General features: G+C 40.2%; 1 protein-coding gene across 4 annotated transcripts in view; it reads right to left on the reverse strand.

Moving 5' to 3' along the window:
- Window positions 1-13,865, reverse strand: part of KLHL2 (kelch like family member 2) — a 54,007-nt gene extending 40,142 nt beyond the window's left edge. For 2 of the 4 annotated variants that reach the window (XR_010998086.1, XM_068187152.1), the window contains exons 1-4: window positions 13,675-13,865; window positions 10,582-10,707; window positions 6,305-6,411; window positions 1,896-2,017 (exon numbers count right to left, since the gene is read on the reverse strand). Coding sequence is in view for 3 of the 4 variants with exons in the window: in XM_068187152.1 (XP_068043253.1) it covers window positions 1,896-2,017; window positions 6,305-6,411; window positions 10,582-10,707; window positions 13,675-13,697 (378 nt within the window). In the remaining variant the exon portion in view is untranslated. Of the gene's footprint in view, window positions 1-1,895; window positions 2,018-6,304; window positions 6,412-10,581; window positions 10,708-13,674 lie in introns of those variants that run through there. The other 2 variants (XM_068187150.1, XM_068187153.1) reach the window with 2 other exon arrangements.
- Between the last annotated feature and the right edge of the window lie 2,718 nt (window positions 13,866-16,583).

Genomic DNA, 16,583 nt, shown 5'->3' on the forward strand with positions numbered 1-16,583 from the left:
AATGCAAAAAGGATGAAAGTGATAAAGTAAAAGTAAGTTTACATTCAATACAGTCATATTACAAGTATATTCACCATCAACATTAAAGTGCAACTATATTGGAAAAAAATCAAAACCTAACTTAGAAGCCTGACTTTCTTCTAAGTACCCAAGTAACCACAAACTTTGAATATCACTCACCAAGCCATATAATTTATACTAACATCCCCAACATCATCAGATATCTATCTTTAGAAAGATAACCTGAAGCCATGGAAATTAAAGCCCTATCAGACTCATGAGCGTTAAACCCATTGATTTCTGGCCTTCAAAGACTCCTATATAAGGAAGAAATGCCAAGATGGAAAATTGTTACTGTGATTTTCCTCCCCATTAACATGGAATAGTCAGTATTGCCAAGGATAGGTGATAACATTTCCTCCTAGACAGCACCTACAGCCAAAATACAGTAGGACTGCCTGTTAAGTCCACTCCAATGTTATGGATTCAATGTACAAGATCAGGGCCATCAAGCTCTGTCAGCAAGACAGAATATTCTACTTTAAGGATGAAAAGCCAGAATGATCAAGCAGCAAGAGGTCTGTTAGGGAATCTCTGACAGCTCTGGATTTGCTCAAGATCTTCCACAGTGATACAGAGATTTGGGCAACCACCAGATTGGTAAAATACAACAGAATTTCAGTCTTTTTTTTTTCACTATGTACATTCATCATCAGACCAGAACAATTCCCTAGAAAGGGAGATTCTTAAGAAACAAGGCGTTAAAAAAGACAAGAAATTAGTCTTGCAGAATTAAATGACTTATATGACTTAAGATATGGAAGTCCTAGTAGCAGGATATTTTGTTTCAAGATGGCAGCATTTCTCATTTCAGGAAGTATTCAATCAAGCATGGCTAAAACAAGCAGTGTACCCATTGGATTCAGCAGCCAATAAAATGCTATTAATTTCAGCCTAATGTCCAGTAAAAGCAATTAATTTCAGAATACATAATTGCAACAGAAGTTTTTAATGACAAATACAGCAACATGGTTTTGCACCCTGCTAAAGCAGCAAAATAACTGCTAATAACCAGTTTTTTGGCATTGGGCAAGAAGAGAAAGAAGAGCATTGGAGTACAAGGAAAACATGAGAATTAAATGTATCACCCCTTATGTAATTAGTTTTAAACTTATCAAACCTCTAGAACAAATCTCAAAAGATACTGGAAAGAAAATCTACTCTCCATCTTAAGTCCACCTCCATTTAGAAAATATTAAATGCAGGAGGCTATGTTTTCTAAGCTGGTGTTTGTTTTATTCTAATTGAAGCTTCATCTTAAGGTACACCCAATTGGAAAAACTTATTAGCTCTGTGTGGGATGGACAAAACCTTCACGATAGATATTAGTTTATGTAATAAAAAAAAAAAGCTGTAGCTAAACATTTCTGCACAGCTGGTCACTGGCAAGTTACAGAGATTGAGCAGGAAAAAGTACTTTATTGTGCAGGCTTACAAGGAAAAGAATAAACAGGACAGCTTAATTGGACAACATGGTTTCACATTAAGGAATAAATCTATGTTGCTTAGGTAAATTTCACTTAAATATTAGAGAAGAGGTGGTACAGAGGTGGCTGACAGCATTAATTTTAGGCAGAGTAGACCATCTATTTTATTGCATTACATAAGGTTTGGTTGCAAAGACCACTAAAGTCAACTAACTCTCCATTTACTTGAATTGTCTTTGAATTTGACCCAGATTTTAAACAGCATGACTACTTGCTATGTAAGCACAAGATCTGAAAAAATTCCAGCTTACAGATGAGATTTCCCATGTTGAAGTTGAACCACAATAACAAAACAAATGACTCTGCACATGGCAGCTCATTTGTTGTAGAAAATATTCTCACTCTTACCTGCACATTTTCTTCTGTAACTTGAATTTCAGCAGTGTAAATATAATCAATAAGCATCCTTAGAGTCCAACCATCAACTTCCTTTATTCGAACTTTTTTTGCTCGGCTTTCACTCATCTCACCTACAAACACAGTTTATTAGTCAAGTAAATAAGACAGAAATAGAGCATGAATACAGAAGTTTAACAGCAGCAGAAATTTTGTGTATGAACAGTTGTGATAGTAGAAAAACTTCAACACTAATAGTTTAATTTCTTTCTTTCCTTCCTTCCTTCAGTGAGGAAGGAAGATTTTGTGATTTTGTTGTTAACATCATGCAAATGCTACCTGGGTTAATACTTTTAGTGCAGATGACCTATTTTTTCCAATGTACAGGATCAGGAAAATATTGTTATCAGACCTAAATATGACACTTCAAATGCATACAAAACATTTTGCTGTGAAAGCAAGATATTAAAATACTCTAGCTTTATTAACTTCTTAATTGAAGGAGCATACCAAACACAGTCTGGAGTAAATGTATATAAATAAGAAAAGTTATATCCCCACAGAAGAATTAACATACATATTTCTTTGCTTGCCTACTTATTATTCCCTTAGTGATTTCACCTCTTTTGCAGATCCAATTTAACAGCTCAAGCTAAGATAAAATGGTAAGCAAGGGAAAACTTGTTGGATCTCATTTTGTGGAGGCTGACATGTTGGCCATATGCCACAACTGATCTTCACAGAAAGGCCTGCAAAGTATCTTCCACCTTCCAAAATATGATGTTTCTCAAAGTGCAATATTTTCTTTATGGCTGAAATAATTATCCAAATATATATTTTGAAGTAATGACTATAGCCTTCTTCATGACTTCCAGATCAGGTCATCTCAGACCTTTAAACCCTCTTGCACTGACTTTCACTGAGAAACAAAACATGAACTACAAAAGCGATGTTGGAAGATATATAAAATTTCACTTTGGAAGAGTATATCCCAATCTCTGAATATGTTAGTTTCTTATTCTTCTATGTTGGATATAATTTCTTTCCCTTAGGCATAGGCCTATATTTAGAGATAAGGGTATTGGTGATATAATAAATTTAATGTATACAACAAGAAAAGCAGACAGGATGGAGAAGTGAACAAGAACATGCTAACCATTGCTGATGTTTTCTTATGAAGTCATACATATTTTCATTGTTTGTTACCCTCTGGTCTCCAGGGTTAGTGTCAAACAATGCATGTTACCCAGTGCTTTCAGCAAAGGGATCACCACTGAGAAATCTGTTACCATTATTCATGGTACCATACCGTTTTTTGAGCTGAAGGGTAAAGAACGGCATTGCAAATCAACCCTTTAAGTGGCAGGAAGTTCAAAAGACATAAAAACCAGCAAAATCCAGCCCCCACAGAACTTTCTCCTTTCACCTGCACTTCTGAAACATTCCCCTACACCTTTGAAGTTTGACTGCAGTACGTTCCCTGCAGGGCCCTGTATTCCAAGTTTCTACTTCTAGTTTGACACAGATTAAACCTATTGATCTTCAGAGCATGTAAGCTGCAATTTATTTATTATGCAAGCTGCTGAGGAGGTGGTCCTCTGGGAAAATTGTGTGTGTGGGAGAACAGATTTTGATATTCTGCAAGCACATTAAATTTGTTTTCAGATTTTGTGTCAAGGCTTTTAGAGTCATAGGTAGGCACCTTCTCTGTTTAAAAACTAAGCCCAGAATATTAAAATAAAAAACCCCGAACAAGAAACAAAACAAAATAACCCCAAAAATACTTGCTTCCAACTTTCATGAGAACCAGATATGCAATCTTACTACAATTCTAGATCAACCCGTAACTGTTTGATAGATCATATAGAGCAAACTAGAGATGCACTCAGCAGGCAGTCTCAATCTAGAATTCAACCTGCTGAAGAACTCAGTTTATGACTGGGAAGCAACACCACCATGTCTCCACAGAGTTCTTAATGACAGGAAAGCATATGATGAACAGAAAGAAAGCACTGAGCTGATGCAACCTCCCAAGCAGCAGCAGCAAAGCATCAGATGAGTTGAAGATACTAAGGGGCTACAAAGATACAAAGGGGCTACCTAAAAAGCTTACATGGTTCCTCACAAAGTAATGCAAAGAAGGCCTTTTTCTTCTTCTATTTTTTTATTACCCAAGAATTTTACAAATTGAAAATGGAAGTGAAGAGAGCAGGTAAATCCCTAAGGATGACTGCCATCATAGAAAAGAAAATTAAACCGAGGTCACCTTTATCTGAAGTCAGGCCCTAGAGCCACTGAAGAGTCTCTTTTCTGATGCTTTATAATCAATTCCTCTAAACATTTAAGTAGATTTAAATCATATTTCTATCCCAACCTGCACTGTAGTAATATTTAATAACTCAGAGAATGATGGAATCAACCTGCAAACACATGTCTAAATATAAACTTGTAATTTCTAATCAAAAAGTAACCCTAAAGCAGAACAGTGCAATTTTTTCACTGTATTTCAGTCTGTGTTTTATTCTGGATAGAAGATACTTCTCCCTTTGGTTGTGGCTGGTTAAGGGATCAAATTTGCTTATTTGAACTTGCAGATTACTGGATGAGAATAAAAATCCACCTAAGTAGTGTGGAATCTAGGCTTCATGGAGAGAACAATCACAATGAAATTCAGGAATTTTTGCATGGAGAATGCCTGAAATGCACCAATACGACAGCTGGGCCGTGCTGTAAGCAACTTATAAGCCTAGTGTAAAATCTGCTGATAATTCTTAAAGCCATAGCTGAACTATTTAAGCTCCCACCTATTTGGCTCACCAACTACACAAACCTCACCACAGATACATTAGTTAAACACTTCACACCCATCACTCAGGTGAGTGTTCCCACCTCCTGCACCACTGGGGCCAAAGAACACCTACATTTAAAAACACAAAACAAGTAAAAAATTTAAAAGGGAAGAGAAGATTTCAGTAATTCTTCTGGAGAGCAGCTACAGACACTGCTGCACTGGCACTCTGAATGGGTAATAAACTTCTTCAAAGAAAGGGTAGTCAGGGCAAGCAGAAATGTCTCAACCACAGAAGACATAATAAAAAGCTATACACTGAGTAAAGAGTATTTGCAATGTGATAGTCAACAACAGTCTTTAATACAGAACTAACATAAGAGGCTTGCATTTCTCTGCTACTAAGGTGATAAAAAGGAACTGCAGAAGCAGCTTTTTTTATTCTATTTTTATAGACAGCAGTAAAAATTAAGAAAGAATTTATCAGTCACCCACAATGTTTGCCTCAACCACAAATGAAAACTTAAAGAACTGCTTGAGGAAGAGATATTTAATTTTAAAAGCAACTTTAAAGCATTCTTGTAGAAGTTACTCCACTTCTGGCCTTGAATATGTCAAAATATTTGCCTATAAAATCAAGAATGATCAGCTGCTTCCCCAGAACACAACAGAATTTCAAATTTCATCCATCTTGTTGCATACAATTAAATTATTAAAACACCAATCTGTTTGCATATGGGCAGGCCAAGAGTCACATTTCTACCTCCATCTGAGTTGGTGGTCAGAAGCAATGGATTTCAGAGAAATCTTTTAATTTCAGACAGTTAACATTAACTACAAAGCTGGCACAAGATGTGAGAATGAACAGACAAAACCTCAGGAGTTAATTTTAATATGCATTTAGTAGCATTCTTACTTTGGCACTGAATTTCACATTATTTCAATGTGATTTATAATCATGATGGAATTAAACCCACAGCACGGGAATTTCAGCTGGAGGCTCCTATGAACCTGAACCTATCTTAGCCTTGCAAGCCCTCAGCATTCCTGCTCTAGCAAGAAAGCAGAGGACTCACTTAGCCAGCATGGAGTGAGCAGAAGTAGAATCAAGCCTGTACAGAGAAGTAGTGGCAATGATGCAGAGTACCTATGTCATGGAGAATCACCCTAAAAATACTGAAACATGCACTCCAGCTGTAGGCTGCCAAAGCCACAGAAATCTTTCATATCTGCTAACAGCCTAGAGCACTCATGGGCTGAAGAATGTAGGAGCAGTAGTTGTTAAAGGACATAATTTACTCCAAAATTCACATGTAAGTTATTTTAACCTTCGTTTGGACAAGTGAGATTACTAGAGGCTTAAAGGGTATAACAACTTGACTATCGCTGGCTTACTTAACATCTAATTTGTTTTTTAATTAAGGAGACTTTTTAAAGCATTCATCATACTAACAAAGGCTACGTTGACAGTACGTCCTTAGACTGCAAAAAAAAAAAATCATTAGGAATCCCAAATGGTCCTATTGGCTTATCTAAAAATCAAATTAGATCCTAAAAAGCAAAAGTCATGAAATTTTATTCTTTACACAGTTAGACTGGATTACAACATAGTAAGTATTGAAACATTTGGTACCTGTAAACATGGCATGGAAGTAGGGGCTGCAGGCCGCTAACACAACTCTATGCGCTGCAATTTCCATGTCTTCAGCTACTATCGTCACATCACACAGCAAGTTTTGACTATTTAGAAATATCAGAGAAGGCAATTTCACATAAGTGAACTACAACAGAAAAGTATATATGATATCATACACAATTTCTTTTCCCATGCCATCAAAAAAGGCAGGCAGACAATGGTGATGAAGCATTGTTTTCAAATGTGTTACACAACCACATGGCCGCTACTCAATCAGATTACGGATGGTGCTTGGGTACACAAAGCTATTTAAAAATCAAACAACTGAATTGTGATTCATTGCACAGAAGTTTTCTGCATTGAATAACCATAATTTGTATCAGCCCAATTTATAAACATTCTCTCTGGAAGTCTGGGCCCCTTTGAACAACTATGATAGAAAAAACAGAATTTAATATATACAAGCACTAAAAAAACTACATAAGAAACAAGGCTTTACAGACAACAAAGAATCCAAACTTCAACTGAGATGCCTGTGTCACATTACACTGGAAACTTACGTCTACTTAATTGTACAAATCCATTACTCAATCTTCTCTATAGTCACTGTTTTCCAAGCATTGTTCATATTTAGCCCATACACACAATAGCAATTATTTTTTCCAGTCTGAAAAGTTTAGAATTTATTATGGTTAACTTCATTTTGTATCTTCATTACATGCATTTGTATGCTTGTCTTTTGTGACTGTAAGATATTTCCTCCCTGTTCAGTTGCAAAAAAGTAACATCTCATTTATAACCATTCCTACCACAGGTGTTTCTAAATGCAGTTTACAGCTACTGGCTATACCTTTTCCACTTAAACCCCTAACATGTGTACTCTTTATAATCCAATTTTCTAGACTGAAAGAGGAGAGGGAGAAAAAAGAGAAAACACACAACACCAATAGGCTGCAACTTCACAGCATCTAAATAGACATAGTTACAGTCACCTCTTATTTCCTGTTCATGCTAGCACTGTCCCTGTGGAGGTAGTATGGAATCCACAAAACTCCAACTTACAGCAACAGAGGGAAGAAGGAAAAGTATGACTTAACAGAACATACTCCTTAGGGATGGAGCTAGAGCTGTACACTTAATCCAATGATTTCTATCCTCAGTACCTTCAAAAAGATAAATTTTTACCATTCCTGATTGCATAATTAAGATTTTTAGATAGTTTGCAACTACCACACTGAGTTGTGGCAAAGTCAGGTAAGCTGCATTTTGCTTTGACAGAACTAGAGCTCTCAGCCAAGCTGCTCAGATATTCACCTCAATCCAAAAGAAAACTCTGTGATCTCTCAGTTCTGCAATCATCCAACTTTGATGAGCCCAGACTCAAGGTGGCTTTGCAAAGGTCATACGTCAAAAAATTTGGTGGCCACAGCTAACCTTTGGGGTTATATTGCAATCCTGGCATAACATTATTTTTCTGCTTTCAACTCTTAATACCTACAGCAAATATGTAAATCTCATAAGTTTAGCTTTCAATATGGTTATTATCAAATAACATGTACTATGTAAGGTAATGACTGTACCAGATGAAACACACAATTCAGAGGATCTTGAAACAACCATTACATTTTATTATTAAAAAAATGGAAACAGAAAGCTACACATAAAAGGGCATCAGATGCCCAGCTTTATCAGACACCTGCACTTATCCTGACAACAAGAACAAAAAGTTTTATACTTAGTTGTACAGAAATACTAAAGATAACAATGAAGCCAGAAGCAACAGAATAACACCAATCCACAGCTAGGATTACTAATTACATTGCACATACATAGACATAGTAACACCTCTAGTCTGTAACTGCATCAGGAGAATGAGTATGCCCTGAGTTACTACAGAGCTGACAAGCTAAAGAAACTACTGAAGAAACAAGCTTAAAAACTTCATCATGTACTCTGCTGCAAGCATCTTGTGGCTTCCACAGCAACTCAGCACCTTCATTTCATGAGGGCACATCAATTTATTTTAGAAAAGGTTGTGTTCTGAAGTGGTACTGTACCAATTTGCTTATATAGAGTGACTGAATGAACAGAATTGTGTGGGATATACCATCATAATATAGAAAATGAGAAAAAGGGGGTTAAGTAAGTATGCATTTAAGAATAACTGAGCAACTGTTTACCAGCTTGCAGGCTATTCTTCATTGGTTCATACACAGACAATCTTCATTAACCCCATTTTCAAAAGGTTTTGATAAAGTCTTGATTGTAAGAATGAGAATTTTTATAAATACAGGTAACATCAAATTCCTTTGTGATAAAAGCAAATTATAATAAAGTGAAAAGACAGGCATCAGAGTGTAATTTTGTCATATGTCAAGAACTAATTCACTTTCCTAATGAGCTTTCTACTGAGTGTTGAGGTGATGCTGAGCAATGAAATTACAAAAAATACGAAGGACAAAACTCATTAACAAGCTACTAGAGCCAGACAACCTGACAGCAGCCAAAAATTTAAGATAAACACACAGACTTAAGCATTCAATATCAAATGTATTTAGATGCTTAAGCAAATGATTTTTTCACTAGCTATTAACTTTCTGGAGAGTATACCTCTGTTAATACCTGTTTGTGCTACACTCACGAAAAGCACTGAGATTCACTACATTTTTAAAGATGTTTCTAAATCAAAAATATAATTTACTGGATTAATATTAGATCTTTATTTAAAGCAATGAAGTCTGAAACATTTTTAAGATTTTCTGTTTATTATTTCAAACAAATGAATGGAACTAGAAATGTTTATAATTTTATCTAATTACCACTTACCATCTTAAAAGCTGTACTCAGTACAATTTTAAGATGGTAATATTTGTAATTTTAAATTGTAAATATTGTTGCATTACCTTTATAGTTAAGGTTATATGGCACAGCTCCTCTTCAAACTTTAAGTATTTATACATGCAAGCCAAAATTGCTCAAATTGCTTCTACAGCAATTTGAATTTAGGTAACCATGGAAACTAAAGTATATTCTGAAAATAATCCATGGGCTTCATAAATGCACTCTGCTGGAAGATGGTGAACCTTTTACTTGCAACACAGCAAAATGCAGGTAAGGTTTCTAACTTGCAAAACGATTGTTAAGATTAATTCTGGGAAACTTCATCCATGTAAACTCTTGCTCATCCTTAGGAAGTAATTGCTACTGGCTCTAGCCAGGCTCTGTTATGCTCCTTGAGACGTTGCATCTGGCTATTGGGACACTTGAAAAAGCCAAGGGCATAAATTAGGTGAAGCAACAAGTGTCTGTCTATCCAGCACACAGTTTTGAAGATTTACAGCAAAGGTCAAAGGCAGAGGCATACTTTAAAAAGGTATCAGTTGCTGTGTTTCTTTCTGGTGAAGTCTCTCCAATTTTTAATTTTATATGAAAAATAACAAAGAACTACAGGATTTTCACAGCCTCCAGTACTGTCTCTGCTAGAGAAGTATTTTTATTTATTTAATTTCTCTATTGTTGCCCTAAGTTATAGCGCTAAATTACTATCAGTGATAGCTGTGAGTCCTGATTTCCAGAGCTCAGTTGTGAGCTCTAATTACCAGCTGTCACAGTTTTCAACATCACTTCACCTACTCATATTTAAAATATAAATCAATATGGATGCTAAGAACACCATCAGCACCAGCCTCCCAGTTTCACTGAAACTGATGGTATTATGCCTCAGAGTCTTACAAAACTTCATTGAGAAAAGTTACTTTCAACATTTTATTTGCGAGTTCATCAATTTCTCCCAGGGGGCAAGCAAATGATAACTAAAAACATGTACAGTCAGGTGGTTTATACTGTGACCTCTGTCTCTAGACTAGAAAATTTTAACATTTTTCTGGTTCACAGCCTACCACAAAAATCAACAACAGGCACACAAAGAGCCTAAGGCTCAACCAGAGTCACTTTTTGTCTATCCAGGATCAACTACGTACAAGAGAGGATCAGTAGCTGTAACTCCTTAAGTACAACCTGTAAGTATTTTTCAAGTCTCATAAAACTAGTTCTGACTAACTTATAAGGTGCAAAAACATACTGCATACATTACAGCTATCATCACATGGTTATCATTCAGTTATCACTTCATTGTATATTTAATCCTTCTCCTCAGCTATACTTCTGAAATTGCATGTTCTTAATAAAGAAACTATTATTATTAACTTAACAAATGGAAATGAAAGCAAAAATGAACTTTGGACTCCAGGCAGGTGTATACAGTGAAGTCATACCTTCTTAATTCATTCATAACTTTAAAAGCTTTCTTCATGTGCCATGGATTTACTGTAATAGGACAGTGAATTTCGGTGTTATCTTCTTTCAGATCCAAGGGCTTCTGATGGCAAAGTTTGGTACATCTGGAAAGAAAGAGGAAAAAAATAAAGTTAATACTTCTGTCTAATCTCCAGTGCTGTCACTTCTTATTTTGTTCACCTTCATCTTGGGGAGAAGAAGAAGATTTGTACTTGAAACTTCTTTACTCCAAGCAACTTTAGTTTCCCTATTACCAAAGGTGTAGAGGAATAGGTAGAATTCCCATGGAAGTAGCAAGTTGGTGACTAATACTAGTGACATTGTCAGAGGCTAACAATAATCCACACTAAAGAAAACATGAAGATGTTTTCTGGTTTTGTGAATATTATTTTATTTAGTGGAGAAATAGTCTAGAATATTTCCAATAAGCTCTGAAGTGAGGGTAGAATTAGAGTTTTGGGAACTTTTCACCCAGTGACCATATAGATAAATGGCAGAATGCAGCAACCATCACCCCAGTCTCTTACTGCCTTCACTGCCTGTCAGGTAAGAGCTCCTCTCTGCCCTTCTACCAGAACCTCAGTTACTGTTTCACACAGTTCCTAGTTCTCCTCTCTGACAGGAAGACCACAAAATTACTACTGTAATTATCCAGGCTTTCCCTAAACACAGCATAAGACACGGGTGACAGAAAAATTGTGTACTTCTGTAGATTCACTCAATGTTTTGAAAACCAAAATGTACATAAGTGACCAGCCTCTTAATTTTTGTTACTCTCAAAACCCCACTCCAAACAGCAAGAGAAAAACTAGGCAGTGTGAAAAATCATTACCTCTAGCTACAATTCATTCTTTCTGTAAGAAATACCCAAGTTCTACAGACCCTAACTTCTGTAGAAAAATTATCATATACACTCCTCAGTCACTTGGACTGTGCAAACAGCAAGTGGACTTTTCATGCCAAGCCAAATCATCAAGGAGTTTCCTGTTTACAGTCACAATGTTGTTCTTACAAAGCAAACTGTGTTGCTGTAGCACTTAGAAAATGCTTAGCATCAGTGATGCTTGATTCTACAGTATTGTAACTGTATTCCTAAACCTCTAACCTGGAAATAAGCAAAGGCACTGAGAAGTCATTTGATGGGGCCACAAACCCTGGTACATCAACAATCTGATTGCAAATGAAAATTCAGCCTTACCAGCATTAGGTAAGCACACTCAAACTGAACATATTCAGTGACTCACATAATTGCAACCTCTCTTCTACTATACCTGAAACTTTTTAATTGGGCACGTCTAATAAACTTAAAGGGAAAATCCAACAATAATTTAAGATTTTAACCTAGAACTCTAAGTTCTGTGCACTACAATAGCGCAAAGCCAAGTAGCTGGCTTTATTTTTTATTATCCCAAAACTAGCTACAAAATTTTAGAGCAAAGCAATACAAAATTGCATCAATCAACAAAGGAATGTAAAAAGTTTCCATAAAATTAACCAAGTAACATCCATCCACAGAACTCTAACTACTACCAACTTACTACAGCATACCATGAAACTTGATATGAATTAAAAGTTCCATGTGCAATTTTGAAAAGTATACAATTCATTACTGAAAAATGACAAATTGCAGTCAGGAATTCTGCATCAATCAAAAAAAGCCCCAAACAAGTTACATGCTATTCAGCACAAATATATGCTACTTCATAGAGGTAAAAAAAAAAAAAAAAAAAAACGGCATTCTATCTAGCAAACTCCTTTAGACAGAAGATTACTTTTCTACATTATATGACATATGTTGTGATCAGAATTCCAGAAAATTACAGACAGAAATCAATGACTGCAGAAAACATTCAAAACACCAAAGGCCTATAAGGAAGAGATCCAGCTTTTAATTATACCACTGATCTATCAAGTTCAAGATAGAACACTTTCACTGCAACTTTCTACATCCCAAAGCAATGCATCAGATACTGTCTATTTACCTGCATACATATACAGGCCATGTGCACATCAAATACAGCCATGCAAGGAAAAAAAAGTGATCGAGTTGTGCATAAACAGCTGTCAAGCAACCTGGATTAGATGGAGGAGTTCACATGAAGCGTAAATTAATTCGCTGAAGTTTCATTAGTTTGTCACAAAGGGTGACTTTGTTTTAAGGTAATGAACCCTACAAAACCATCATACTCCTTCTGTTTTGGGAAGTGCCAGTCTGCCTGAAGTACTGGGGTCTCTCGTACCATTTCACCAGCTGGGTCAGAGCTGTCTGCAAGGGTTTCCTTCAGTTTGTTCTCAAGAACCTCACGCACAGCATGCCTGAAATCTACCTCCCGAAGGCACAGGATGAAGTAGCACTGAACCGGAGCCTGTGAAAGGACTGAGGAGGCCAGCTGAGGTGCAGCTGGAGATGGTTGCCTGGAGTGCATCGCTCGGGCACTGCCACTAAAAAAGATGCTTAACTAAATAACCAGAAAACCAGCAGCGAGATAAGCACGACTGCTGAGTCAAACAAGGAGTAATTTGGGACCACATATGGAGGAAGCAGAAGGAGTGAGGGGGAGGAGGGAGAAAAAGCCCGCCTGTCCCCACAAGCTGGAAGGCACACGGGAAGGCGGCGGGGCGGGGGTGCCGGCGGCGCTGGCCGCCCGCGGGAGCCCCGCGCCCGCTGCCCCGCCGCACGGTGCCCGCGGCCGGCACCCGCAGCGCCACAACCGGGCATCTCCGAGCGCCGGGCGGCCGCGCTGGCCAGGGGAGAGCCGGCCAGCCGGGCACCGGTTCCGCCATCAGGTCGCCGACACGACCCTCCCGCCGGCGCTGCCCCGCTGCCGGTTCCGAGCGTCCCCCATGCGCAGGCACCGCTCCCCGCGAGGGGCCCCGGCGCGGCCGGCCGGGCTGCGGAGCGCCGCGGTATCTCCGCTCGCTGCTGCGCCGCCGGGCCCGACCCGCCGCCCCAGCCCACGGACCGCACAGCGCTCCGCTCCGCACCGCCATCCCGGCGGGCTCCGGGCGCCCGGCTGCCTCCCCGCCCGCCCCACCGCCGCCGCCGCCGCCGCCGCCGCCGCCGCACTCACACGGGCGGCAGCAGCATCTCCATCGCGGCTCCGCTCGGGCTTCCTCCGTGCAACGCGGGCGCGGCGAGCTGCCGCCAGCACCATGCCAGCTGCGCTGCCCCGCCGCTGGTGCGGGGAGCGGCTGCGCCCGCCCGGCCGAGCCGCCGCCGGGAGCCGCCGGCGCTGCGGCTTCCGGGTGCCCGCCCGCGGGAGGGCGCGGCGGGGACGGGCCGCTCTGCGCAGGCGCGGCGGCGTGGGGCCCGGCCCGGCCCGGCCCGACCCGCGCGGTCCCTGCCGCGGTGGTGGCCGGGGCGCCGGTACCCGCGGTGGGCAGGGGCCGCCTCGCCGGAGCCTTCCGCCCTGGAGGTGGGACAGCCTCGGCCCAGGGGCTTTAGGCAGAGGGGACTGAGACGCCGCTGCCCTTGCTGAAAAAAGCGTGGCCTCCGAGTGGGATGAGCCGGGGTCTAGCGCCCAAGTACGAGTCTCCCGCTTCCCAGGGAAGCGGTGGCTCAGGGCAAGCTGGAGAGCGACATCCGGAGCTGCCCTGCGCAGCGACACGTCCCGCGGAGCGCCCGGGTCAGCGTGTCCTCAGCACCAGCGAGGATGGCGTGGGGCACTCGCGTGGGGACACACAAGTGCTCTGTCCCACGGGGAAAAAAATTAAAAAATGAAAGCAGTCCCAGGTCTCCTCAGTGAGAAAATCCACCAGCAGGTGCACTCCATGAGGGACATGGGCATCTTGGCAGGCCAGCCAAGGAGCTGACCCGACACCAGTCGTGCAGGTGGCTTCTGCTCGAGCAGCGGCCGAAGGGAAGAGCAGAAGTGCGTCGGGACGGAGGAGTTGAACGGGGTCCAGTTCGCTGTGACCTGCTGAATGTCACAGCCTTTTATTTAATCAAGTCCAGCAGGAGCACTGCCGCTCAACACAGCTGGCCTCCCGTGTTTTGCAAACATTGCTGACGTTGATCATTGAGTACTTGAGTTGTGTTTCAATGTTTGCTGAAGTAGCCTCTGTGATGCAAAATGGCAAAAAGAAAAACGAACAGGCATCTATTTCAAACGTGTCTTTGTAAACAACACTAATTGAAGTAATGAGTAAAACTACATTTAGCAACTTCTGACTTGGGGCACTAGAGAAGAATTTACTGTATTTAAACCTCTGTAAATTGCTTCCAAATCTTTGAAGATCAGGTAGTGGAAAATGGATTTAGCAGGCTGAACACAATTCAGATATTTAAATCTGATTGTGTGTGTAAAATTAAAATGCTTCTTCACTGAGTAAAAGATTTTAAATTGGAATAGTATCTCTAAACTAATAAATCTACTAATAACTGACCAGCACTATTTTTCTAAGAGTGAGACAAGTTTGAGGGCAGCATATTTCAAGTAAGACACAAAACAAAATGGCAGGAGTGTTTTGGGTGAAGACTTGTTATGGATGGATACTGAAAGCCTTCACCAGTGTTTCTAATAAAATCACTGGCTATTAAAACTAAATGTATTTTAATCTGTTATTTTCATTTTTGCTAATTTCCAATAATACTCTTCACTAGGAAAACGCCATTTTAGTTTTCTCAGTTTACCAATCTTCTTTAACTACAGTGATGCTTGATTTGGGAACACTTCAAAATTTTTTTCAATGGGTTACCACTGGAGGTTTTTCTAAATTAAATAATCACAGTTGGCAGTGCCTGTTTTTATGAAGTCTGTGGTTTGTAACTACTGAATTTGTCTCTTCTCAAGAGGCAACTAAATTTGCCTCTGGGTTGTATTGGAGAAGACAAGGTACTTGCTAAAGATTTAAATACACAACAGAACCTGCTTGCAGGGAAGTCTGCTCCAAAGAAGCCAGCCAGAAATAATGCTTTCTGAAATGGAGGTTTAAAATTCAGCTGGCTCCACGTAGCATAGCATGTCTGAGGTCTGAGTTCATAAGCAGATGTGGCCTGCGTGGATCTGAGAGTGGATGATGAGTGTCACATCACACTTCCAAATTTCTGTAATTTATAGTAAACTCCTGGACACATCACTTTGTAAGACAAGGATCCCAACTTCTACTGATCCATAAGCCCTAAGTGAATTCTACTGTGTTGTGTTTAAGGGTCCACACTAGACTATTGTAAACTTGTGAGCTGCTCTGGAAGCTGAGGGGCTCTGTACACTCTTTGCATATAGATCCTGCAAGTAGGTAGGCAGCTGCAGATTCTGCAGATCCTGCAGATTCTGCTCCATGCTAACACGGCAGGACTGTTTAGCAATGTTGTTGTTGTGTAACCCCAGTCAGCAGCCACACCCCAGGCAGCCACTTGCTCACTCCCCCAACAGTAGGACTGGGGACAAAATCAGAAAGCTAAAAGGTAGAGAATTTGTGGGTTGAGATTAAGACAGTTTAACAGGGAAAGCAGAAGTTGCACACACAAGCAAAGCAAGTCAAGGAATTAAATCACTTCTTCCCGTGGGCAGGCAGGTATTCAGCCATGCAGGAGAGCAGAGCCTTGGCTCATCCTCCAGGAGAGCAGCGCGCCATCACATGTAAGGGTTACTTGGGCAGACAAACACCATCCCTCCAAATATCTTCCTCTTCCTCCTTCTTCTCCCCAGTTTGTATGCTGAGCATGACGTCACATGGTGGGGGAATGTCCTTTTGGTCAGTTGGGGTCCCCTGTCCTGGCTGTGTCTCCTCCCAAGCTCCCACGTACCCTCAACTTCCTCGCCAGCTTGGCCATAAAAAAAGCAGAAATGGCCTTGGCTCTGTGTAAGCCCTGCTCAGCAATAACAAGAACATCTCTACATTATCAAGTCTGTTCAGCGCAAATCCAAAACATGGGCCCATGCCAATCACAGTGAAGAAAATTAACTCTACTTCGGCCAAAACCAGTACAAACGTTTATTCTTAACATTAAACATTGCCAACCTGTGACTTCTCTCAT

Source organism: Anomalospiza imberbis, chromosome 4 (assembly GCF_031753505.1).
Source record: "Anomalospiza imberbis isolate Cuckoo-Finch-1a 21T00152 chromosome 4, ASM3175350v1, whole genome shotgun sequence".
NCBI classification, from domain to species: Eukaryota; Metazoa; Chordata; class Aves; order Passeriformes; family Viduidae; genus Anomalospiza; species Anomalospiza imberbis.